At 40.3% G+C, this 27,576-nt stretch overlaps 1 protein-coding gene across 4 annotated transcripts in view; it reads left to right on the top strand.

Annotated features, from left to right (window-relative positions):
- Window positions 1-425: 425 nt before the first annotated feature.
- Window positions 426-27,576, top strand: part of ACPP (acid phosphatase, prostate) — a 51,955-nt gene continuing 24,804 nt past the window's right edge. For all 4 annotated transcript variants that reach the window (XM_010839579.1, XM_010839577.1, XM_010839581.1 and 1 more), the window contains exons 1-7: window positions 426-629; window positions 8,953-9,048; window positions 12,833-12,919; window positions 13,375-13,527; window positions 17,938-18,036; window positions 20,970-21,062; window positions 22,156-22,288. In XM_010839579.1, coding sequence (XP_010837881.1) covers window positions 504-629; window positions 8,953-9,048; window positions 12,833-12,919; window positions 13,375-13,527; window positions 17,938-18,036; window positions 20,970-21,062; window positions 22,156-22,288 — 787 coding nt within the window. In that variant the 5' untranslated portion in view covers window positions 426-503. The remainder of the gene's footprint in view (window positions 630-8,952; window positions 9,049-12,832; window positions 12,920-13,374; window positions 13,528-17,937; window positions 18,037-20,969; window positions 21,063-22,155; window positions 22,289-27,576) is intronic.

Here is a 27,576-nt window from a genome sequence, read left to right as displayed (position 1 = left end):
GAGTTTTAGGGAAAAAGCCATATTTGGCCTGGAGAATATACCCAAAATATGCTGGTATATGCAGTTCCTTCCATATTTCTCTCCCTATAATTCTACATTACCAAAAAGATTAGAAGTCACTAACTTAAGGTTTCCAAAGTTGAGGTCTAATCCTTTCCCAAGTGACAGCCACAAAGCAAATGTTGTATCACACCCCACCTAAAGAAAGGATAAAGATAAGGCAGAAAAGAAATATCTAGCCGTGTGCTCTATGACCCTGAGCAATAGCTCTCCCTTGTCTGGGCCTCAGTATTGTAACTTAAATCCAGAAGACCATGAACTCTGACACTCAGCCAAAAATGATCTGACCAGACACAGGCTAAATCCCTCCCCAAGCTACCTGGAGACTGGCTCCTCCCAGTTCCTCCTTCCCTTTCAAACTCTTGGTTAAATAGCTTCCCCTCTAATGGCTTTGCCCTGAAAGCAGCACATCCCAACTCTAGCCTGAAGCAGCTCTCCCCAGGATGAGAAATGCTGCCCTCCTCATGACCAGGGCAACAAGCCTTCGCCTCAGCCTGTTGCTTCTGCTTTCCTTCCTGCCGGACCTGGACGGAGGTGTGAGAGCCAAGGAACTGAGGTTTGTGACATTGGTGAGTAGACTTCTTTCATTGCTTTTCCTTTAAATCCGTTTGCTACCAACAGGGTCTGAAAACCAAGTGTCCGTTTCATTTTACCCTAGTATAGTCTCCCAGAGACCCAACTCAGAAAGTGAATAAGCAAGTTTTGCAAGTTCCTTGTAAAAAAGAACAAACATGTCCTAACAAAATCCTGTTTGGTTTGGATAATTTTTTACTTTGCCAATGTTATTTACCTAGTCACTTACTGTGCAACTGCCTTAAATGTTTTCCTCTTGATAGCCACACGAGACCAGGAGGTGCCTCCTTTAGGTCTGTTTAGCACCAGTAGCTAGACTGGTTTCATTTAATGATTATTTGTTGGCAAGCCAAAAAACTGTCATTTTCTCAATTTAATAACCCCTTCCCTTTTTGTTTATCAGGAAACTAGAAAACACATTTATAAGCAGACTTTGAAGCATAAAACTAAAACCCAAGAATTCTAGGATGACTTCCTGAAACAGATATGGTTGATCATTAAAATCATGTTTTTCCCCACCCATGTGACATGCTAGGAAGCGTGACAAATTAGGAAAGGGGGATGGGAGGCTAATGGATGTTGTCAAGGAAAGAAGATATACTGTTGGCATTGTTTTAAAAAATAGATAGGGAGAAAGTTTGTGAAGTAAAGGGGATTAAGGGGATTAACCACTTTACTAACCGTCCTGAAATTGATTCTTTTATAGCTCTTGGTTTCTGTCTTGATCTTTGATTGTCTCTGTTTTTTTATTTCTCTTTTTCCTGTTTCACTCACTGTCTCTCTGCCTCTGACCCTCTCCACATATTTTATAGGCTCTCTCCATCTTTTTTTCTTTATCACATCTTTTCATTTGATAGAGTAGAAGTATGCTGTTAAGTACATTTTCTTCCTGAAAGGATATCCAAAATTTATTTTTATACTTTCCAGGGAGGTCACCTTTTACTTAAAAATTAAACATGAAATTCTCATTTTTCTCAGCTTGCTGGACTCAGAACTTCTTTCTTTCCCTTCTATAGAAAAATTTCATAACCATATGTTTTTGCAAATCATGATTCTTCATCCAATAAATCTTTACTAGGTCATGAGTCAACAATGAGAGAGAGAGAACCAAAGGAACGTATCGTCAATTTATTTACGAACGATTCACCAGTGTTCACAGAATTCAGGCTTCTGTGTTGAAAAAGAAAGTCTTTATAATGTTGTGTACTTTATATAGGGAAATCCATTTGAGTTAGACTTTTACTTATATCTGCAGAAATTGCACTGTCAACAAGCTAGCGGAGGGGTAATCCTCTTCTAGATATTACAGTGAACTCGCACCTAACTGCATCTGGTCCATTCTCTCCTCCCTGTTTTACAACAGCCCAGGCTTGCTTCCCTGGCTACCAAACTGTTGTAGGTTTCCCTTCTCTCTCTCCATTCTTGGTTAACATGTGTTCAGGAACTACAAGTTAATTCTTCCCTAAGAAAAAGCTTACAAAGTTAGCTCTCTTGGAACTAAAAGATTTAACAGTTACTATACAAGACTAATGTTAACAATTTTTCCTACCACAGCTTTCTTCCATTAATGGTAGATTGAGGCAACAATACATGTCTCTTTACCATAAAACTATATCTAAGGACTTAAGCCAGAAGATATCACTATATTCTTCTTATTGATTATAGAAAATATCTGACTATAAATGGTTTGATTATATACCCAGGGAATTCCCTAAAAATGATTAGGAGAACCAGAGTGAAAGAAAGATTGTTGTCGCTGTGTAGTCACTAAGTCCAACTCTTTTGTGACCCCATGTAGCCCACCAGGCTCCTCTGTCCACGGCAGGAATACTGGAGTGGGTTGCCATTTCTCTCCCCAGGGGATCATCCTGACCCAGGGATCAAACCCACATCTCCTGCATTGCAGGCAGATTCTTTACCACTGAGCCACTGGGCAACAGTTCTCAGATTTAGCAAACAAAAATCTCAATGAGATTTTCAATATGAATTATGTTACATTGTCCTCCCAACAACCCTACAAAATAGGGTTACCAGAAAACACAGGATGCCCAGTTAAATTTGCATTTCAGATGAACATCAAATAGTTTGTTAATATACATATGTTTACATGCAATATTGGGGCATCTTACATTTTTGTTTGCTAAATCTGGGAACTGTTCTATGAGGTTTTTGTAAAAACCTTATTAATCCTGTTTTATAGTTGAAGGAATTGAGGCACAAAGAGACTAAGCAAATTGCTCATGATCACACAGCTAAGGGTTGAACCCAGGCTGTATGATTTCAGAAAACTGCCCTTAATCACTAGACATATTCTGTTCCTGCCATGTGTGTCCAACCCAGAACATGGAGCTGAGGCCTCCCCAGCAAGGTCTGTGTGTTGGCTTCACACATATTCAGCAGTGGTTTTCCACTGCAATCCAAGAAAAATAAATCTTCCTCAATTCTGAAAAACTGTTCTTGGCAGAAATAGCAGGAATCTGTGCGTTTCTTGTTCTCTCATGAACAGAGTCACCATGTGCCTTTTGAAACAGGTTCACCAGTGCATATCTAGTGGAATGCTAGTTTGACAAGTTGTTAACAGGTTTTGCTTGATTTTAAAAAATAGGTTTCTATAGTCAGATCAGTTTTGGGAAAAAAATGTGAATTAAACTGTGTTTAAAAGTCTCTTAAATGTGGGACTTTGCAGAGTTTTGAATATTCTAATATAATGTCCTTAAAGTTTCTACTTGACCTTTCATCATTTTTCAGCAAGGAGAATTGAAGATATTAGATAATTATCATGTCCCCTGGAACGTTAGGCTAACAGGTTTGCACTCAATTTCTACCGCCTGTGAATTCTAATGTATTTTGTCTTGTGGGAGACGCACATCTGTGTGTAAGTACACTTGAGGAGGGCTTCCCTCCTCTCTACTGTAGGCTCAGTATCCTCCTGGGCCGTAAATACATCCCATTAGTATGCCAGGCCTTTCAGCCTGCCTCATGGGGAGTACAGGGTGCGTTCCCACACTGAGTCCCTTAAGAAGCAGTTGGCTTCCCTTCTAACCTCTGAAGTGTCATTTATTTACTCAACTCATTCCTTTCTACCCAAAGTCTTTCACTTTTTAATTCTCTTTACCAAAGGAGTTGTTTCTCATTTCCTAAAAGGAAGAAAATTAAATAAACTTATTCTTCATGGCAAGGTTTGTGCATCAAGAAATGTTCATGACTTGGAACATACCTAACAAAATAGGAAGTGGAGTTTAATTCCACAAGCCAAGTTCTCTTAGCAACCAAGTGAATGTGCCAGGAGATGCAGAAGCTGGACATTCCAGGAAGACAGAACATGAAGGCCCTGAAGCTGGAACACACTTAATGTACTGGATAGAACAGCAGAGTCTCCTCTGGCTAAGCATGCTTAGCAAAAATGTAAAGGAAGAACATGGCCGTGGGCAGGACCACATCAGGTAGTGTCTAGTGAGCTATTGTAAGGACTTTGACTTTTATGCAAAGAACAGTGGGAAATGATATAATGTCTGAGAGTCAGTGGGAGTACATGAAACAAGACTGGCCACACATGAGCTGATCATTGTTGGAGCAAGTGATGGATTCATAGTGGCTCATTATAAAAATCTCTATTTTTGTATATTTTTCTAATTTTCTGCAAAAAAAAAAAAGTGTGATAGAATGAGAGGACATTCGAGGGTTCTAAAGCAATCAAGACACTATTCTGACTTACACTTTAGAGCTCCTGACTGATGTCAGGAAAGGGGAACTAGACAAGATGTCCTCCAGTCATCAGGGTCTCCACATCATACACAGCGCACCAAATCTGGTCAACAGACTTAGTGGAGCAGGATCAGTCACATGGGTACCAAATCTTCATTCTTTTTAAAAAGTTACCTTTGATTTAGTAGTAATAGTGAAAGTTGCTTGGTTGTGTCCAGCTTTTTGTGACCCCATGGACTACAGACCACCAGGCTCCTTTGTCCATGGAATTCTCCAGGCAAGAATACTGGAATGGGATGCCATGCCCTTCTCCAGGGATCTTCCTTCTCCAGGGATCAAAGTCTCCTGCAATGCAGGCAGATTCTGCACCATTTGAGCTACTAGGGAATCCCCCTTTGATTTAAAAGGGTAAGGTAAATGTGATATGGCAGAGAAAACAATGGGCTAGCAATCATGGGAGGGAGGCAAGAGATCTGGATGGCTTATTTCATCTCTTTAAGCCTTGCTTTTCTTATTTTTTCAGTGCAGCAATACTGCCAATCTGTCCTTACAGAGTTGTAAGAATTAAAAGAGATGGCAGGGGAAAGAGTTGTACAAAACTACCGAAACACAAACCTTAGGGGTTGTTATTATCCTGGATGTCTTCCTATTGTAATTAGTCCTTTTGTATTGCAAATTTGTAATTTGCAAATAGTCCTAGTGCAGAACCAGTAGGTTCAGTATCAGTAGTAGAGTAGTACCACTAGTCTTAGGCTTCTAAAGGATTTGATAGACTGTGATTGCTGGACTGAGAACAGAAGATATCAATTTTGGCAGGGCAGCAGCTAAGAAGATTGCCCTGCCACAGACTTTTAAAAAAATGCCTGAGCATAGTCCAAAGCCTCCAGGTAAAGTGAAGAAACTCCAGAAGCTTGAGAATGCCACCTTCATGTGCTTGAGGGACAGGTGTGCATGTGTGCACACACACACACACACACACACATATACATTTTGATTTCTAGCACTGGAGGTGGGAGATGGTTCATTAAGTGTTTCTGTGGAACACCCCTTCCAAAGAGTTCATAGCATGTGTGAGCCACTACTTCAGAAGCCCTGAAAACCTACTGAAATGTCCATGTGTGCTCAGTCATGTCCAACTCTTTGCAAACGCGTAGAGCCTGCCAGGCTCCTCTGTCCATGAAATTTTCCAGGCAAGAATATTGAAATGGGTTGCCATTTCAGGAGATCTTCCCCATCCAAGGACTGAACCCACGTCTCTCACTTCTCTTGCATTAGCTGGCATATTCTTTACCACCAGACCACCTGGAAAGCCACTGAAATGCAGGGGAGTACAATTATTCCTGACCTGTAAAACAGAGCAGGAAAGCTTGCCCATGTCTTATGGTCTTGTTTCAGCTTTGCTCTTTAAGATACTCATCTAAGGATACCACACTTGTTTTTCTCCCCAGGCCATTCTGTCATTTAGTTGCATATCCTCAGATTTATCTGTTAAATAATATTTGAGGATGTTTCTTATATCAAGGTTTTGGTTTCCTCTGATGCAACACAACTCCCCCCCCACACACACACACATAATTTCTAATTTTAGTTCATAAAAAAGCAGCAGGTCCAAGATTTTCCACTGGTGGAAGGCTAAGAGGCATGTTAGAGCAGAGAGAAATGAGCCTCTTACGTGGGTTCAGAAGCTGGTGTTGGACTCACAAAACCTGTTTGTATTTCTGCTCAACCACTTATGCACCGTGTGACCTTGGGCAGGTCATTTAACTAAGGTCAGTTTTCTGGTGCGTGAAATGAGGATAATGATAGTAATTGCTCTGTAGAATTGATGAAAGGATTAGATATATGAGAAGCACAGCTTCTAGGACAAAGCAAGCATTCTAAAAGTGTTGAGTTATTGTGATTACAGGCTGGTAGGAAGTGTAAGTTATTTTGCTATAGTGTCTCTCATCCAACTTCTCTTTGGTTCAGTGGCTCTCAGCTAGGGGTAGTTTTGGCTCCTGGAGGACATTTGGAAATGTCACAACTGGGGAATGCCATTGGCGTCTAGTGGGCGAAAGCCAGGGACATTGCTAAACATCCCTACTATGCACAGGACAGTCCTCCACAGCCAAAATGCCAACTGTGCTAAGGATGAGAAACTCTAGAAACTAAACAATGTGGAGTTTATAATCCACTTAAACCATATAGTAATTTTGTTATTCAGATCTGGGAAAGTTTTAGTCGCTTAGTCATGTCCTACTCTTTGCAACCCCATGGACTATAGCCTGCCAGGATCCTCTGTCCATAGACTTCTCCATACCTACTTGAGTGGCATGCCTTTTCCTTCTCCAGGGGATCTTCCCCACCCAGGTCTCCTGCATTGCAGATTCTTTACAGTCTGAACCACCAAGGAAGCTCTCAAGTACTTTGCACAATTACCTGGGATCTAAAAAGTGTAAAATGTGTTTTGATTGTGGAAAGAGAAGCACTAATGATTAGCCTCAACAATTTCTGATCACGATCAAGTCACCCCTAGTGACTAGTAACTGTATGTGCCCACCAGAGAGTACACAGCTAAGTGACCATTCATGACAATAATTCCTTACCTGACCAAAATAGTTTCTTAAGATCCACCACACCATTGTCCCTCTGTTTGCCATAGCCTGTTCTACCGAGATTTCAATTTCTTACCAGTTCAGATGGCCAAAAGATAAGTTTTCTTCAAACACCAGAGACACAACCCAGGTCTTAGAAGCCTCCCTCCTTTTCCTTTTCCTGGAATCCCATCTCAAAGATGACTTAAGTCTGAGACTGTTTCTTACTCTGTGTCTGCTGAACTGTTTTACAAGATTTCAAAAGAACAGCCTCTTGGCTTTCTTTTCAGTGGAGCATGTTAGCTAGGAAGTATGCGTGACCAGTGCAGGAAGTCTCAGAGAATGCAAGGTGTTAGGCAGCCCTCCTCTGTATTAAAAATGTTTGCTGACACCAGTGCAGACTTCATCTTGTATTTCTTGAGTTTTTCTTTTCTTATCTTTGGCTTATAAAATATCTTTGTGTTTGGTTTGATATGCTATTCAGAAAGCATATTAAAATCAAAGTACAAAGGTTTCAACCCCGGTTCATTTCCTGGGACAGGAAGATCTGCTGGAGAAGGGATAGGTTACTCACTCCTGTATTTTGGGGCTTCCCTTGCGGCTCAGCTGGTAAAGAATCTGCCTGCAATGTGGGAGACCTGGGTTCAATCCCTGGGTTGGGAAGATCCTATGGAGAAGGGAAAGGCTACCCACTCCAGCATTATGGCCTGGAAAATTCCATGGACTATATAGTCCATGTGGTCACAAAGAGTCAGACATGACTGAGCAACTTTCACTCACGAAGGTTTCAAAAGTCCAGACTACCCTCCCAAAAGAGTAAAATGTGCAAAGAAGCATGATGACATGCACACAAATCCAGAATTATGTTCTTAAAGTGTTGCTAATTAGCTTTTCTAATCTCACTGGCAAGTTCTTTATCCTTAACTTCCTAAAAACTAATAAATCATTGGCCAAAGATGGTCACAAACTGTATGTAGCATTTAAAAGCGACTATTATTACATGTCAAAATGTTAACACTATTACTACTATAATCGTAATTAGGGAGGGGATATTTCTCATTAGTGGAGAAGGCAATGGCACTCCACTCCAGTACTCTTGCCTGGAGAATCCCATGGACAGAGGAGCCTGGTAGGCTGCAGTCCACAGGGTCGCTAAGAGTGGGACACGACTGAATGACTTCACTTTCACTTTTTACTTTCATGCATTGGAGAAGGAAATGGCAACCCACTCCAGTGTTCTTGCTTGGAGAATCCCAGGGATGGGGGAGCCTGGTGGGCTGCCGTCTATGGGGTCACACAAAGCTGGACACTACTGAAGCGACTTAGCAGCAGCAGCAGCATTTCTCATCAGAGCTTGTCTGTAATAAAGTGATCTTGCTAAGCTTTGTTTTCCCTCTTGCCCTATCTGATGTACAAATCATTCTCCACCTGTGGAGACCTATGGGTCACCTGACTTCTAATGGCTCATCATTCTCATTCACATTACTTGAAACAATAACAGTTCACTAACAGTTTTCCTGTGTTTCTGGTAATGTGAATAACAAGATGATGAGCTATTAGGACAGTGTTAGTAAACTTAGAATAGCAGTTCTTAACCTAAAATTTATTTGAGGAGGTTTTTAAAATCCTAATGCCCTGGCTGCATCCAAAACTAATTAAACCAAAATCACAAGGGAGGAATCCAGTCCTTACAAAACTTTTAACTTCCCAGTTGATTCCAGCAAGCATCCAGTGTTGAGAACCAGAGGTTTAGATGAAACCTCCATCACACACAAAAAAAAAGTAAAAGAAAGTCACTCAGTTGTGTCCAACTCCTTGCAACCCCATGGATTATATGGTCCATGGAATTCTCTAGGCCATAATACTGGAGTGGGTAACCTTTCCCTTCTCCAGGGGATCTTCCCAAACCAGGGATCGAATCCAGGTCTCCCACAATGCAGGCGGATTCTTTACCAGCTGAGCTGCAAGGGAAGCCCTCTATCACGATGAACAGAGGTAAAACACCTAAGCTGGTAACATTACTATCTCAATCTATTTTCAGGTTTTTAGGCATGGAGACCGAAGTCCTATTGAAACCTTTCCTAATGATCCCATTAAGGAATCCTCATGGCCACAGGGATTTGGCCAACTCACTCAGGTTTGTTGGATTTTCATCTAAGGGTTTCTGATGAGTCTTAAGGGAAACTGTGGGATTGTTACAATATATTGAAATCGTATAACTACTTTAGTTACTCATATATGGGAAAGTGTTTTGCACAGGTACCTGGGATCTAAAAAGTGTAAAATGTGTTTTGATTGTGCTCAACAATTTCTGATCATGATCAAGTCACCCCTAGTGATTAGTAACTGTAGGAAAATTGTATAGAATTTTATATAGAATTATAGAAATATATAGAATTTTGATATATATAGGATTTCCTGTTGGGTTTATTAAAGCATGAGTTGTGCATGGACAACAGAAGAATCAGTTCAGTTCAATCACTCAGTCATGTACAACTCTTTGCAACCCCATGGACTGCAGCACATCAGGCTTCCCTGTCCATCACCAACTCCCAGAATTTGCTCAAATTCATGTCCATAAAATTGGTGATGCCATCCAACCATCTCATCCTCTGTCATCCCCTTCTCCTCCTGACTTCAGTCTTTCCCAGCATCAGGGTCTTTTCCAATGAGTCAGGTCTTCGCATCAATTTCATGGCTGTAGTCACCATTTGCAGTGATTTGGGAGCCCAATAAAATATAGTCTGTCACTGTTTTCATTGTTCCCCCATCTATTTGCCATGAAGTGATAGGACTGCGTGCCATGATCTTAGTTTTTTTAATGTTGAGTTTTAAGCCAGCTTTTTCACTCTCCTCTTTCAGTTTCATCAAGAGGCTCTTTAGTTCCTCTTTACTTTCTGCCATAAAGGTGGTGTCATCTGCATATCTGAGGTTATTGATATTTCTCCTGGCAACCTTGGTTCCAGCTTGTGCTTCATCCAGCCCGGCATTTTGCATGATGTACTCTGCGTATAACAGAAGAATATATAAACTTAAAAGATGCTGAAGAGAGCCAAGAATTGCTTAGAAGCCAGCCCATGAGTTTCTCAGGCTCCACCTGAGAAAGTAGAAAATAATCCTGAATCAGCAGAGTTAGGAAAACTCGATTCCTTTGGTAGTAGTATTGCTAAAATTGATATTTATTAGATGGATGTATTGGGATTGAACCTTCGTTAAAAGTAGTCAAACACAGGTAGCCCTACTTCCTAAGGAGCACCCAAGAAGGTGAGCATGTGGTCATGCTCCAGTGCCCCACCCACTTCACCTGTGTAAGTGAATTAACCTTCCGTTTGGAGCCACAAGGCCATGTGTATTGATTCTGTCCTGACCAAAATATTGTTTAAATATATTTAGAAAATATCATAGAATGTTTAGAGTTGAATATCTACCCTAAATTAATGGGTCTTGACCTTGGCTAAATATTGGAACTACTTGGAGAGCTTTACAAAATACTATTGTCTGCCTGGAAGTTTCTTATTTAATCCATCTAGGGTGCAGCCTGAACAGTGGGATTTTTAGAAACTCCTTGATCTAGCATGTAGCAAAGGCTAAGAATACTGTCCTAACTGCATCAGCTCAATGAGGAGAAAATGCAAAGAGGCTATTTGAGGCCAGCATCTTCTGGCTCCCATCAGAGCTCTTCCCACTATAGCCTACATAACTTCTGGCTTCCTGAAAAAGAGAAGGGTTATAAAACTACAGGGCTGCTTCATGGTATCTATGGTTCTGTCAGGACTCTGGTTCCCTTGCTGTAATGTCCCACTAAAATCAAAAGATTCTTCCAGACTGTGGGATCTGTCTGAGTTCTTCTGGCATTCTCTTGACGAGCCACCAGTTTCCCCCGGTGTTCTCAATCTTTCCAGTGCAAGTGAATTATTGGAGGATCTTGTTAAAATGCAGATTCTAATTAATTGGGCCTGACATGGCCTGAGATTCTCCATTTCTAACAAACTCCTAAGTGATGCTCATCGTGCTGGTACATGGCCACTCTTGAAGTAACAAGGTTCTGGAGCTCAAATTCCTGCCCTTGGCTTGTTGTTCAGTCACTCTGCCATGGCCAACTCTTCACAAACCCATGAACTGCAGCATACCAGGCTTCCTTGTCCTTCACTGTCTCTTGGAGTTTGTTCCAACTCATGTCCATTGATTCAGTGATGCCATCCAACCATCTTGTCCTCTCTTGTCCCCTTCTCCTCCTGCCTGCAATCTTTCCCAGCATGAGGGTCTTTTCCAATGAGTCAGCTCTTTTCATCAGGTGGCCAAAGTGTTGGAACTTCAGCATCAGCCCTTCAAGTGAATATTCAGGGTTGACTTCCTTTAGGGTTGACTGGTTTGATCTCCTTGCAATCCAAGGGATTCTCGAGAGTCTTCTCCAACACCACAGTTCAAAAGTATCAATTCTTTAGCACTTAGCCTTTCTTTATAGTCCAACTCTCACATCCATACATGATTACTGGAAAAACCATAGCTTTGACTAGACAAACCTTTGTAGGCAAAGTAATGTCTTTGCTTTTTAATATGCTGTCTAGGTTTGCCATTGCCCTTGACTAGGTACTTCCAATCTGCGTAGTGACAAAGCAATGGTTCTTTTTGAGTTCAATGGTTTTCAAAGTATGGTCCCTGGATGAGCAACAATCACCATTACCTGGAAATTTGTCAGAAATGTAAATTCTCTGACACCCTGACTGAACTAGAAACTCTAGGGTTGAAGCCTGGGAATCTTTGTTCTTACTGAGTTCCTCAGGTGATTTACTGTTCTATAGAAGATGACTATTTCCTTAGAAGTTAGCTTTAGGTTAGAACAACAATTATACCAAAAGTACTTGCTTCTTCAGCTATCCGGATCATTCAGGAAACTCACAAACCTCAAAGTACACATTATTCTTTTCCTACTTCTTTTCCCATCTAGAAAGGTAGCCAGGAGTGGCAAGTAAATGAGTGAGTGGAACCAATCCAAAGCCACAGTGACCACATCTTTTCTGACTCCTCTTCTGATGAGGCTCTGAATTAAAGACAGACTTGAATGCAATATTGCCCAAAGCATAGTGTTCTACTACACAGATCTGAGTCACTTAGGGAACTTGTCATAATACAGATTCCAGGGCTACCCTCAGGATCCAATGAGCTAGAATCCCTGGCAGAAACACTGAGGAATCTGCGTTTCAAGAAGCACCCTAGATAATTTTGCTTCTGATGCACAGTAATGCTTGAGGATCATCAAGCTAAGGCAACACTTCTTGATGACTAACTGCCATTGGAATCTTAATGAGTTTGTTAAAAAAACAGATTTCTGAGCTCTCCCCACAATGATTCTGGTTCAATAGGTCAAGGGTGGGGCCCAAGAATTTGGTTTCTAACATACTCCCAAGTGATGCCAATACTGCTGATCCAGAGTCCACACTTCGAATAACAGGCTTTAACTTTTCACGAACCAGACATAAGTGAACTGTATAGACAATAAATTATTTCACTCAGAGGTTGAAGGTGATCTTTAGATTCATCAAGTCTAACCTCTTATAGAATGATTGAATTTCCTCCACAAGCTAACCAGCCCTTGAAAGTCTCTACCAACAAAGATGACCCACAGAATGCTCTGCCAGAAGAGATGAACCATTTACTTAAATTCAGTCAACCACCAGCTATTAACTGTGCAAGATTCTATGTTAAGTGCTAATGACAATGAATTAAGTTTTCTCAGGGAGCTAATTTAATCATGACTAAAGATTACAGTTCTTTTTTCCTGTTTGCATTTTAAAATGTGTTGTTACTATGAAACTATTAAAATATACCACTGTTCACTCTACTTATTCAATGAAGAGTGATAAGACTCACAGTTTCATAGAACCTACTTTCATATTTTTTTCTTTTATTTGTTCCCATAGTTGGGCATGGCACAGCATTATGAACTTGGACAATATATAAGGAAACGTTATGAAAACTTTTTGAATGAATCTTATAAGCGTGAACAGGTAAGTTGGGAAGCTAATAGTGGGAACCTTCCCCCTTGAAATAATGTAACATAATGTATTTGTAAAAGTTTCCTATTTCCTAAGGAACTTATAAAAGTCAGGTATCTTGTTTACAAATGTACTCCTCTTTATATAAATATTTTGTTCTTAAAAAAAAGTATGAATATAAATAAGGTCAAAATGGACACCTATGGTAAATATTTTGGCTTGGCAAGTAGCCAGTACTTAATTCGTCTCTTTCATCAATTCAACTGTTGACACACCGGGTTGCTTTAAGTCATGGCATGCCCATAATACTGTCTTTTCCATAATAGGTATTATGATTATGATGCTACCATGTCTGCTAATATTTTGGTGTGGGTGTCTCGCCATTTCTCAAATATACTATTAGCTCCATAGTGGAGGGAAAACCACAGTTCCTCTCAATTGGATCTGCTTTGATTTTCCTACCCTAGGTTCATGTTCGAAGCACGGATATTGACCGGACTTTAATGAGTGCTATGACAAACCTTGCAGCCCTATTTCCCCCAGAGGGTATCAGCATCTGGAATCCCAGCCTACCCTGGCAGCCCATCCCAGTGCACACAGTCCCTGTTTCTGAAGATCAGGTCAGTTTTCTGGGAAAACACAGATTTCATTTGTTTTGGAAGAAGGAAGGCAAGCTACTCAGGACTTGCAGATTTGGGAGTCTGGATACTTTGTGGGCTGTGCAGCCTTAATTCTTTCCTAAATAATGGTGCACAGGACTTAGAAAGCCCTGGTAAGAGGGAGTAGGAACAGAATTTCTCTTTAGAGATTTATTATTTGCTTTGCTATTCTTTTAACTTCTGGCTATTTGTCCCTCTTTATCTTTACATGCACACACACAGTTGGTGCCCAACAAAGGGTTCTCCTCCTTCCAAAATATCCTAAGACCTCTCTACCTAGAAAATATCCCTCCCCTGATGAAAATCCCCTTTCCTAGCTAAGGTAAAAAAGAAAGATTTAGGTGCATAATTGGTGGCCAAAACTTTATATGTGTCATAATATTTACCTTTCATAACAGCCATGAATGGACAATATTATTGTGCTCCTTTTATAGCCAGAGAAAAAAGTGCTCAGAGAAGTCCAATGAACAAAATAGATCCAATGTCACACAGCTGAAAAACATCACTACTGGGACTAGAACCAGACAGATCTCATTCCAGAGTAGTTTCCTTTTGTGCAAACTAGTCATTCTCAAAATTAGTTGCATATTAGAATCACCTGGAAAATTTTAAAAATATTGACTCAGAGGGCACACCCCCTAGTACATCAGCATCTCTGAGGGTGGGACCCAGGCACCAATATGTTTGTAAAAATTTCCCTGGATGATTCTAGTGGACAGCCAAGCTGAGAATTAGTACCATAAACCAAGTTGCCTAAATGAAGTTGCTCAAGAGAAACTCCCAAATTTATTTACACTGATGGGACTGACCAAGAACTCTTTTATCTTTTCAGAGGAATTCCTATTCTTAAAATAGTAATAATAAATCTAACTAATCTTCCAGGTCTTGAATTTAAGACTGTATGAAGGAATAGTCTGGGACAAGGAAACCTTCCTAATTCCCCTGGAGTCACATTATAACATGGCTATCTCCTCTCTTTATGACTGAAGCTTAGCATGACTACTGGGCCTAGAATGTTGCCTGGTGACCTCTGGGTTAGGTTACTATCCCATTTGCATTGTCAGTACTCCAAGAAATTTGACCTAATTGCTGAGCCTGGTGACTTAAGAATTTTTCCCAAGTGCTTTGTAGAAATAGCTTAACCCTGTCAACCTCTCTAGGTAAATCTACTCCAATCAAATTTTCTAGTGTCTCCTGAAAAGACAAGATGATTTATTTATGCCCTTTCCTTCACAGAATCAGAAGTGAATCATGATTATCAGTGTTTGAGGGTGCTTGTGAATTCACAAGGTGGTGCTTGTGAATGTTTTCTTTGAAAAAGAAAAATATTCACTTTTCCCACAGCCTTTTCTACACAAAGAGTGGACAGAAGCACCAGCTTTAGCCAGTATAAACCAGGGTAGCTATTTAATCCTTAGTCCTGAAAGATAATGGTTAACTTACATAGTAAAGGGATGCAGGTACTATTAGAAGAGGAAGGAAAAAGCATTGAGAGTGAAGGAGAGAGGAGAGGGAGAGAGAAACAAGCAAAATGGCCCCCTTACCTGTGGCCCTCTGAAACCTACTCACCAAGATGAAACAATTCTAACATGAACTAAGAAATTTAACGAAATCAATCAACTAAAGTTATTCTCAGAACTCTACTAAGTGCTATACAGAAATAGAAGGGAAATATGAGACCAGTTTTCTTCCTTAATTTACAGTCCATTTGATGAAAAAAGATTCACACATATGAAGTATGTAGAAGACAATACAATGTGGGCAGTGATTTCAAGAACAAGCTGCACATGCTGGAGGAATTCAGAGACCAAGTCATTCTTAGAACTTAAAGGGCAGTCATTCAAGTCTTCATGGACAGAGTGAGAACTTGAACCAGACCTTGGAGGAGGGTATGAAAGGACAAGTAGGCAGCCCCAAAGCTGAGCTTTGAGTCAATGTAAAGTACTTGCCCTTCTGTGTCCAGAGTTCTTGTCTAGAAAGAATGAAAGCAAGACAGAATAATTGTGTTGGGCACATGTTAGAGAATCCAAATTTAATAACCAGAAGGAATCTTGAGATAAAGGCAGCATGATATAGAAGGAGGGTTGAATTTAAAGTTGGGAAAACCCGAGTCTGAGAGCCACCCACCACTTCAGATACTTGAGCTTACTTCCCTGTTCTTCAGTCTCCTTTTCTATAAAATGGAAATACTCGTACCCACCTAAATTCTTCACAGGGATTTGTGAAAACCAAGTTGGTTAAGAAAAGGAAATGACTTTATAAACTACAAAATGCTGGACAGATGTTTAGGTGATTCTTCTGTTTTCATCCAGACTCTTTGAATATGTGGGGTGAGAAAACTAAAGTCTAAAAAAGTTAAGTAATTCATTAAAACCTAGGCCTTTAAAAGAACAGTCCTGTGCAGGCAGGGAAATTTAGATGTAAAGCAGTGGATGTAGAAGAAACTGTTGTACTTATCTCAGTACTGTGTACACACCTGATGAGCAGTGCTTTGGGGCACTTGTCTGACATTGACTTGGAGGAAAAAGATACCGGGACCTCTGAAAATAACTTGAAACCATGTATGAGTGAGGAAATGAAGGCCTGAAAGTAGATGGTAAGGACACTAGAGAAAGGAAAGCAAGGTATGACCAGGTGACACAGAATCAGAAATGACAGACAGGAAGCAACTTATCAAAAAATGATTTTTGAGTAGCATTTAATATGTCAGGCCCTGTTCTAGGCTTTGACAACAGTGAACAAATGACAGCAAAGAACAAGATAGACAAGACCCTGGCTGTCTTCAAGTTTCTGTTTTATAGGAAATAGATGATAAATAAGTAAATAAATACAGTCATTTCAAATGGCAATGAGTTCCTTGAAGGAAATAAAATAAGGTAATGTGATGGTGGCCGATCAAAATGTCTAGAAGAGCTGTAGAGGGGGAATGTCTCAGACAGGGAACAGTCTGCAGAGACTGCCAGCCTGTGTGTTCAGGGTACAGCAAGGAGGCTCCCAGTGTTGCTGTAAACACGTGAGTGAGGGGGCAGCGCTAGGAAAGCAGGACAGAAAGATCACTAAGGGCTGAGTTTGGATTTTATTCCAAGTAAAATGCAAAGACGGTGAAAGTTATAAGCTACAGAATGGCATGATTTGATTGATGGCTTCAACATATTAGCCTTTAAAAAAATAAAATAAAAAGTATTAGTGTAACTGCTGCATGAAGGATGAATTGTGATGCAAAGTGATCCCACAGAAAGCCCTTACAATAGTTGAAACACGGATTATGGTGGTCTGGACTGGGAGGGGACAATGAAGATAAAAGAAGAGGGGTCTATTTTGGATAGACTCCTGAACAATGTGGGTTTGAACTACACGGGTCCACTTACATACACATTTTGTTCAATAAATGTATACTACAGCACTACAAAACCCACAGTAGGTAGACTGTCAGATGCGAAACAGTGGATACGGACTCTGAAGCTACACGGATTTTCAACTGTGTAAGGGTTGGCAGCCATAATCTCTGCATTGTTCAAGAAATAACTATGTTTTGGAAGTAAACAGGCAAAAGTGATTAGTCAGTCTATGAAGAGGATGATAAATTTTACTACTGACAAAGGAAGAGAGAATACAAAATGAAGAGGTTGAGTTCAAGTTTGTAAATGTCAAATTTGAGGATGAAGATAAACATTCAACTAATGATATCCACCAAGGGCTGATACAGGACTAGCTCAGATAGAAAGTGAAGAGCAATGAAATGAACTTGGAAGTTACCAGCCTATAGATTATAGTTAAAAATAGAAAGGATTGTCAGATTTAAACTCACTTTAAAGGGATGATCACTTTGTCCTCATAATAGATTTTCAAATATATTTTCTATGTTTTTAGTATGTGCCCTTATTTTAACAGTCTGCAAATTTGCAAGAACTTACTTCAGTGAATGATTAATCAATCTCTTAAGATTCTTTCTGGCATCTCTAATTCATTTCTCTATACTCGTGTGTGTGTGTGTGTGTGTGTGTGTGTGTGTGTGTGTGTGAAAGAGAGAGAGAGTGCACGGACACAGATGTGTCTCTAGTGCTAGAAATGAAAGAGATTTGGAAGGAAGCAAGATAACAGTTACCATTTCACAGAGAAACCAGAAGTGAAACTATTTAGCAATAACACAGTCTTATTTAGGCAAGTTTATGAAAGGGACAAAAAAGCTTTTGAGTTTTGGGTAACTATTATTTAAGACCTGCAGATCATTTATCTTTTTCCTCAATTTTAGAATTCCATTCAGCTTAAAACACATTTGAATATTTTATTCAAGTCACTTTATATCTAATGGCTGCAGCTTCTTTAGTTCTTCCAACTAATAAAAGACTTATGATTTCTCTTTTTCCTCAGTTGCTATACCTACCTTTCAGGAACTGCCCTCGTTTTCAAGAACTTCAGAGTGAGACTTTGATATCAGAAGAATTCCAGAAGAGGCTACTTCCTTATAAGGTTAAAAAAAAAAAGTGTCATTTACTGGCATACAGAAATAGAAATTCTGGGCCAGTTTGAATATTATCAAAATATCCTTCCAAAAGTTACCAATTTAGAAAAGTAAAATAGTACCTGTTTCTCCACAGTATTCCCAACAGTGCATAGACAAAAGATGATATCACTAGAAGCATCCCTTCCAAAATCAGGACTGAGACAAGAAAGCCCAGTATCATCACTATTATAGAATGTTGTGCTGCAGTATTCTTCTCTTATGATGAGTGAGCTTTGGATATCTTCACCTAGTTAAATGCCCTCTGTATTTTTTACTCTGCTCACATCAGCTGACCATTTTTCTTTTGGGTATTGGTTTTCTTCTTTTCATACAGTTATAGGAGCTTTCTCTCTCTATTTTAACATTTTTTTCTGGCCCTCTTTTTGTTTGCCCATTTTGGGCTTCCCTCGTGGTTCAGCGTTAAAAAATTCGCTTGCCAATGCAGAAGAAGCGGGTTCAGTCACTGGGCTGGGAAGATCCCCTGGAGGAGGAAATAGCAACCCATTCCAGTATTCTTGCCTGGGAAATCCCAAGGACAGAGGAGCCTGGCGAGCTACAGACCATGGAGTAACAAAAGAGTCAGACGTGACCTAGCGACTAAAACAACACTGCTTGTTTACAGTTTTGTCACACGGCTGTATTTGTATATTTATAGTCACATTGAGAAAGGCCTTCACCACTCCTAGGTTGCAAGGAAGTCTGCAATGCTTCTAATTCTATTATAGCTTCATTTCTATATTTACATATTGAATCCATTTACAGTTTGTTCTGGTATTGGGTGTGAGGTATCTATCCTGCTGAAGTTTTTTCCCAGAAGATTACCGAATGGCTTTGTCACTGTTTATTGACTAAGGCATCTTTTCCCCCACTATTTTATATTAAAATTCCCACATGTCTATTTCTAGAATTTTTATTCTTATTCTTTCATTTTTTTTAACCAAAATCACACTGTTATAATTATTAAAAGTTATATATGCTTTAATATCTAAAGGGCTGGACATTCCACATTTTCTATTTTTTCTGAGTTTTCATTTCTATGTTTTTACTTACCTTTTCAGTGTTTTTAAAGTGTTTCACTTTCAGTGAAAGTGAAAGTCACTCAGTCATGTGCAACTCTTTGTGACCCCCATGGCCTAAACAGTCCATGGAATTCTCCAGGCCAGAATACTGGAGTGGGTAGCCAATTCCCTTCACCATGGGAATCTTCTCGACCCAGGAATTGAATCCGGGTCTCCTGCATTGCAGGAGCTGAGCTACCATGGAAGCCCAAGGAAAGCCCAGGGAAGTTTTTATTGAGATCATATTAAATGCATAAATTAGGGAGAATTTGAAACTTTGTTGCAAATTTGTATAGTCTTCCTTTCCAAGAACACAGAATATTTTCCTATCTGTTCTTATCTTCAAGATCGTTTTAAAGGTTTTCTTCATACAGAGTTTTCTGTTAAGTTTGTCTCAGGTTTATAATATTTACAAATAATAATGGCTTACCTCTACTTTTCCAATATTTGTATTTCTGACTTATTTTGCCTATTTGTATTGGCTGGTACTTACAGTCCAGTACTACATAATAGAATTGGTAGTGGGCTTTCTTGTATTAGTCCTGATTTTAGCAGTATTTCCCTATTAAACATATTGGCCTTTTGACCAGATAGAGATATTTTTATCAAGTCAAGGAGTTAGTTATCTTTCCTATTTTCTTGAGTGTTTTTCAGTACTGATATTTAATTTTTTGAAAGGTTTTTTCAACATTTTTAGTACAATTAAGTTACTTTTCTCGGGTCAATTACTAAGATTAATTATATTAATAGATTACTACTACTGAACCATCTTTACATGTCTAGATTCAAGACTCTTTCTTTTTAGTATGATACTGAATTATTTGTTAAGAGTTTACTTAGACCTTTTGCTTTGATATTCAAAGTAACTTCAGACTATAGTTTTCTTTTCTAACCAGGCTTTGTCAGTATCAATGCTTACAAAAATTTTTTGGAAGTTTTTTTTTTCTTCATATGCTTCAGACTAGTTAAAATAAGACTAGAATAACTTACACTTGAAAAGCTTGATAGAATTTCCCCATAAAATAATCTGGCCCTGAAGATTTGTTTCACTTTGTTTTGTTGGGGGAAGTTGGGGGCTCTTTAATAATTATTTCTGCTTATTTTATGGAAATTCATTTCGGTTAATACTGACAAATTTTATTTTCCTAGAAAATATATGCACTAGACAAACAGTATCTTCCAAAGGCTTCCCAGAAATTTCTGTCAATCCATTGAATAGATAGCTGACCAATGGGTCTCATTGCCATGACAATCTAAGAACAATACAGAACCTGGAGAAATGTTTGCATCCCATCCAAATCTCACACTTATAGCCAGAACTAGGTCCCGTTTCTGTTGTGTTTTCCTGGGGTTCTTTGACCTGAGACATGGTTTCCTTTCTCACCTTCCACTTATTTACATATGAGTTATACTTCACCTATTTCCAAAATAAATTTGAGGCAGTACACCTCAGTCTGATCCCAGGACACACCAGGAGCATGTGGCTACTGCCAGCACATACCCACAATGTTTAATGTAAAAATGAGAAATAATTAGTGTTTGTAAAAATCTTTGGGTTGGCATTAGTATAGCCAGTATTACTGGTGTACTTGTATGTGAAGAACAGTAGCTCCCACTGAGGGCAAGTTTGCCTCACAGGGACCCTTTGTCAGTGTCTGGAGACATTTTGGGTTGTCACCACTGAGAGACTAGGGGTGATATGGCCTCTAGAGGGTAGGATGCTGAACATCCTACAGTGCACAGGGCAGCCCCACAAAAAAGAACTGTGTAGCCCAAACATCAATAATGCTCAAGTTGAGAAACCCTAATATAAAAATTTTTTACCTCTGTGTGTGTCTCAGGATTTTATAGAAGTCTTGCCAAAACTTACAGGATACCATGACCAGGATCTTCTTGGAATTTGGAGTAAAGTCTACGACCCTTTATTTTGTGAGGTAAACATAAAAATATCAAAGATTAACATGAAATCTGATTTGATGACTTATGCCTATTTTGAAACAGATGAATACATTTTCCTTTGCTTGTATAAGATATATTACATAGCGTTTGACATTGAAATATAAGTCAAGACTTATTTATATTAACTTCAGAATTTTGGCTTCTCTCTGTTAGTTACGTATTCACCCTTTAGAAAATTGTAAGCAAAATTGCTTTTCTGTGCCACGCCAGTTATTTTTCAGTCGCTTAGAAATGCTGGGTTCCTGTCATGGACTTTAATGAAAAAAGCAATTGTTATACTTTATTTAAAGATTTTATAATATTTTATATAAAGATTTTATAATGTTTTATAAAAAGAAAAAAGTTACCAGATTTCTGGATATAGAAATAAACAAGCAAAATTTGAACCAGGCTATTAAAATTGATCTATCAGGAAAGAATCTCTCGCTTGCTGTACAATGCATGTGAAATAATCTTTGTAGCTAGATAAATTACTATTTTTTTTCAGGGTTTCATGGTGTTTTTCTCAGTCATCATGCTCCACCATAATTCTGTTTTCCCAACCAGTTCACTGAATCTTGGGGCAAAATTCTGACCAGCCGCCTGACTCCTAGCCACTTCTGACTTTGAGGGCATTGTGAGTGTCTAAGGAGCAAGTTACTTTCAGAATTCCAACTCGATAATAAATGGTACCTGTTGCCCTCTTCCATGTTAGAGGTCATTGACCCAAAAGCACATTCAACGTTCCCAATATTTTCAGTGTATCATCAGCATCTGTTTCAAGGAAGACTTTTTAGTCTTATAAAAGTCTTCAGTAAAAACAAGAGCCCATTTTCTGGTTCAAGTCTTGGGATTTTTTTTTTTCTTACTACAGTTCAGTCTGAGCTATTCTGCAATATGGCTAAGGTATTTTACATCTCTCTCACTTAATTGTTCTGTAGGCTACTTCACTTTCCTCTTTCATGAACTCTCCCTCTCTCCCAAGAAAGGCTGGACACAGTACTTCTCATGGGAGAAGGAGGATAAAAAGTCAACAAAGAGGATAGTCAGAAATAAAATACACATTTTCTTCCTTTTTCTTTGATACAGGGTGTTCATAATTTCACTTTACCTTCCTGGGCAACAGAGGACACCATGACTAAGTTGAAAGAAATATCAGAATTGTCCCTTCTGTCCCTCTATGGAATTCATAAGCAGAAAGAAAAATCTAGATTGCAGGGGGGTAAGTATTTTTAAAAATGAGAGAAGTGCATTAGAATTGTTGCTGAGTGATCTGGTCTGATTAACAGGTCCAACTGTTAATCAGCTATGTGACCTTGAATTAGACACATAATCATTCCACCAGCTTCTATTCTGCAAATTGGGGATAATAATACTACTCACTTCTTAAGTATTAAGGGTGAAAATGAATGTATGTATTCCAAAGGCTTAGCACAAATAGTACCTAATACAGTTAAACATTATGTGTTATATGATTATCAAAATTATTCACCCTGGGCCTTAATTTTCCCAGCTGGAAAACAGAAACTTTGGGATAATGCTAAATGATACTTTTCATTCTTTCCAGATCAAAAAATCATGGATTTTGTATCTGAGTTCCATGAAAGTCAATTATACCTGGTGGCTTACTGGATGAATTTTTCAAGTGGGAGGAAAGGCAAAAGTGGCCTGTTTTCTTGAAACCCTTGGTTGTAACCACTGTTAAAGTTAATGCAATGTAATTTGCAGGCTGATTATGCCCTGTTGATTAATATGTATTGCAATTGACAAGTTTATGACACTGCTCAAATTTTTTCATTGGTGTTAAAAGGTGTTGACTTTTCAGTGATGCCTCTTCTCAGCTGGATTTGACCTGTTGTAGAACAGGACATCTGATCCTAATACAATAGCCTAACCCTTGTAATCAGGACAGGTGGGTAGAAGAAAGAAGCCAGGACCAGGCAGGACAGGGATAGGTGCTGAGGCTCTAAGGGCAGCCGAGTGGCAGGCCAAGACCCAAGAGGATATGACAGGTTCAAATGTCGTTCATATAGACATTAAAACTAAAGATGGAGAGCAAGAAGAAGTCCACTGTGCCAGGCTGTCATAACAATGAAGAAATTTTAAGCCACAGGAGATGTTCTTAGTCACATACTCCACACCATTGTTGGAGCCTATTCACCTTGAGGTTGGACAAGTTCAACAGACCTCCAGGAGAAAACAGAGACAAAGTATCCTAGGGGTTGGACCAGACTGGAAGGATGTTCACTCAGGGCTGCAGAGCAAGAGAAAGAGTTTAAGTCACTAACCAGGGGAAGAGCTAGAAAAGCTCATATAAAGAGTGAAGGAACCTGTAATAAGAACAGCTAATGAGGTCTGAAGTCAAGATAGTTGGGAGTAATTTCATATGAGGTGAACATAGTGCTTGGGGCAAGAATTTAGGGGAGCATCATAAACAAATGGTCAGTCTGCAGGCCTGCTGTTACAGAGACCTGGTTGCAAGACACAGAGGGAGACTTGATGGAATGTACAAGTCCTCACTCCAAGCTTAGGGCATGACAGCAGGACTCAGCCCTTCCTTGGGGTTGGGAGAGCACCCAGAGGTGAGTCATAGTTGGAACTTGGTGTCTTAGGAAAAATTAGCAGGCAGGACATGGACTGTGTGTAGGAACAGAGCCCAGGATGCAACTCAGTCCTACATACCAAACAACCAAGGACACAGAAGGTGGAAGCTGCGCCTCCTTGACCACACAAGTACCAGGTCTCATTCCTGACCCAGCAGGGGCCAACAGTATGGTGGCCAAATGCTTCAGATGGTGAAGACAGGACTCTGTTTCCCCCAACCTAGTCATGATGGGCTCAGGCAATCATCCCCTCACTACTCAAGATGAAATCCATGGGCCAGCAAAGTCAGCATCACCAAGCCTCTGACAAGAAATGCAGAATTCCATCTCCCACCCCAGAGCAGCTGAATCTAAATCTACATTTTAATGAAATCCCATTAAAGTTTCAGAAGCACTTCTCTAGATGTAGGAGACAGTGAAGAAAAGGCCAGGGAAAGCCAGGAAGGAATCTACAAGAATCTATTAATAGATGCAGGGGTCTGTATCTGAATATAAGATGTGAGATTTTTTTTTTTTTCCCAACAGCTTGCTTATATTTCCTTTACTTCTTCCCTTTGACTACTAGAAATTGCATTTTGGGGAAGTCACCTTCTCTCTCTGGGTCTCAGTTTCCCCATCTGGTGAGTGCATTAAACTAGATTCCATCAGAGTCCTTCCCTAAGGTATTCTCTGGGTCTTAGACTCCAAAAGCTAGCACTCATATGCACACACCTGTCCTATGTTCTAGGGGAAGCTCAGTACTATTAATGAGCCAGGAAATTGTTACCTTCATAATTCCTGCCAAGTCACAATTTCAGCCTATTGTTCATATCTGGCAAAGCAAGAGAGATTTGTCAACTATACACTGGTTGAGTTATAAAGCACCTGAATGCTGCAGAGAAAGCATGAACAGTTTGGTGACAGAGTCCCAAGGGAACATCAGGACTTTGACCGGCATGTTCTTACCTTTGTCAGAACTTCTGTTCCATCAGGTGGTTTCAAGGGTGACACTGTTCAGTAATATCCTCCTCACTGCCTTCACCACTACAACACCCCACCCCACCCCCGGCACACACACACACACAAAGAAGTCTCTAGACTAATTCCTAAGACTAATTTAGGAATATATGCCTGGTCCTGTTTGTATTAGAGTTTCCCATGTGGCTCAGTGGTAAAGAATCTGCCTGACAATGCAGGAGAAGCTGGAGATATGGATTCAGTCAATCCCGGGGTTGAGAGGATCCCCTGGAAGAGGAAATGGCAACCAAGTCCAGTATTTTTGCCTGGGAAACCCCATGGACAGAGCAGCCTGACAGGCTACAATCCACAGGGATGCAGAGTCAAACACGACTGAGTGACTGAGCATGTGCATGTACCTGTTTGTTTTAATGGAAACTGCTTCTTGCTGAAGACCAGAGGTTGGCAAGCTACAGCCTGCAGGCCAAATCTGGTCTGCTGCCACCTATTTTTTATTAGTAAAATGCTACTGAAGCTCAGTCACACTCAGGCATTTATGCAGTATATTTAACTGCTTTTGTGCTTCCACTTGAGAATGAATGGTTGTGATGGAACACATGGCCCACAGAGCCTAAATCACATAACATTTTTGCTCTTTCTTTTTTTTAATTAATTTAGTTTAATTGGAGGCTAATTACTTTACAATATTGTAGTGGTTTTTGCCATACATTGACATGAATCAGCCATGGGTGTACATGTGTCCACCATCCTGATCCCCCCTCCCACCTATCTCCTCATCCCATCCCTCAGGGTCATCCCAGTGCACCGATGCATCCCTGTCTTATGCATCGAACCTGGACTGGCGATCTATTTCACATATGGTAATACACATGTTTCAATGAAGGCGAGGCTAGGATGATTTGAGAGAATAGCATAAATCATATAACTTTCACAGAACAAATTTGCCAACTCCTGCTGTAGCCCAAGAGAGAGAAGTGAAGTTTGTATCCTCAAATAATGATATTTTGTCCAGTGTGTGCAGGTTTAATAAATTATGCACCAGGGAGCTTGGGTGCTAGCTTATGCTACAGTATGACCTAATAATTAAGAGGAAAGGTTTTGAAGCTAGACCTGCTGAGTTCAGAGAAACTTAGCCCCTCTGTGTACAAGTTGTATGATCTTGGGCAAGTTGCTGAACCTCTCTGAACTTCAATTTCCCTTCATATATAAATTGACTATTGGCCTGCCAGAGCCTGTAGATGCTTATGACAATTACCCCTATTTTCTCCTGGGACAAGCTGGGAAACCACTACAGAACCAAGAGCTGATCTATTCCATCATCAACACTGAAGGCTGATGCAAAGACACCTACTGACAAGGAACAAGTTGCTAATTGAACTAAATCCATGTCTAGCCATTAACTAATTAATTGATGTTAATTAGCTAAGTGTTATAGAGAATGCATGTTGGTCAGTGTAGAATATCTCCTTTCAGATATGCTGTGCTGTGCTGTGCTATGCTTAGTCACTCAGTCGTGTCTGACTCTTTGCAATCCTGTGGACTGTAGCCCACCAGACTCCTCTGTCCATGGGGATTCTCCAGGCAAGAATACTGCAGTGGGTTGCCATGCCCTCCTCCAAGGTATCTTCCCAACCCAAAGATTGAACCCAGGTCTCCAACATTGCAGGAGGATTCTTTACCATCTGAGCCACCAGAAAAGCACTGACAAGGAACAAATTGCTGATTGAAGGTGACTGCCTATCATCACTCCCAGAAACTCAGCCAGAGTTTACTTCTATTGTGGCCTGAAGTTCAAGACACAGTTCTAAAGGGCTCCCAGAGGCCAACCTGCCCTGAGGCAGAGGAATACAGACCTATGGGACATGTAGCCTCTAGCTCCCTCCATTCCTTGTTAAAGATGTCCCAGCAGCCACAGATGCCGATCATCTCCCTCCTTAGTTCATTCCTCTTTGTCCTTATGGTGGTACACAGACCAATGCCACAGTCTCTTCTCACTGTTTTATGAGATTTTTGAGGACAGGAAGTGAAGTGAAGTGAAGTCGCTCAGTCGTGTCCGACTCTTTGGGACCCAATGGACTGTAGCCTACTACGCTCCTCCGTCCATGGGATTTTCCAGGCAAAAGTACTGGAGCGGGTTGCCATTTCCTTCTCCAGAGGATCTTCCTGACCCAGGGATCGAACCCAGGTCTCCCGCACTGTAGGCAGACGCTTTACCATCTGAGCCACCAGGGAAGTCCAGTCTAATTGACTTGTGGTAGCTGTTCAGTGTGTGTTTCACAAAGTGGACCATACAGTCTAGGATTATAATCAATCTGTTAACATCAATGCCCTGCTCATTACAAAAGAAAACTGGTCATCCTCAAGGGAGGAGACCACAGGCAGTGTAGAGAGACGACCAACAAGACACAAGGAGTCCTCAGGAGATGGTGTGGAAGCCCCTGAGGCAGCACCTCCTCAGAACAACACCTGCATCACAGGTGCCTTCAGCATCAGTGTCTGCTGAGAAGATGGAGACTCTGCTGTGTGTCTGTTTGCCTTTTACCACCTTAGGAGCAACAGGGGCAAAGGGCAAACTTCCTCTACTGACAACAGTTGGAGACCTAGATGAAATCTGAAGGTTCTGGCTGCCTCCCAATAGTGAAACCTAGTGTAACCTGGAGCAATGGTCCACAGAACACAGTCCGTGCCCTGTGCAGAGATCCACAGAGCTGCTTTCTCCCCTGGCTTCACCCAGGTGTGGCTACTAGAGGGATGAAGACAGAGAGGTGTATGCTGCACTGTCATTTCAGACCTGCCCTGAGCAGAGCACTGGCTAACAACTATCTGGAAAAAGCCATCTGAAATTCCTTCCAAGTTCATCAACCTCCTAACTTGAGTTTTAACAAAATCTGGTAGAATCAAATCTGAATGTGCCAATCCAGCTCTCCTTCCCCAGTGAGTGAGTCACTTA

This window comes from Bison bison, unplaced genomic scaffold (assembly GCF_000754665.1).
Source record: "Bison bison bison isolate TAMUID 2011002044 unplaced genomic scaffold, Bison_UMD1.0 scf7180017864119, whole genome shotgun sequence".
NCBI classification, from domain to species: Eukaryota; Metazoa; Chordata; class Mammalia; order Artiodactyla; family Bovidae; genus Bison; species Bison bison.
The sequence above is the reverse complement of the archived record's forward strand: the minus strand, read 5'-3'. Positions and strand labels throughout refer to the sequence as shown.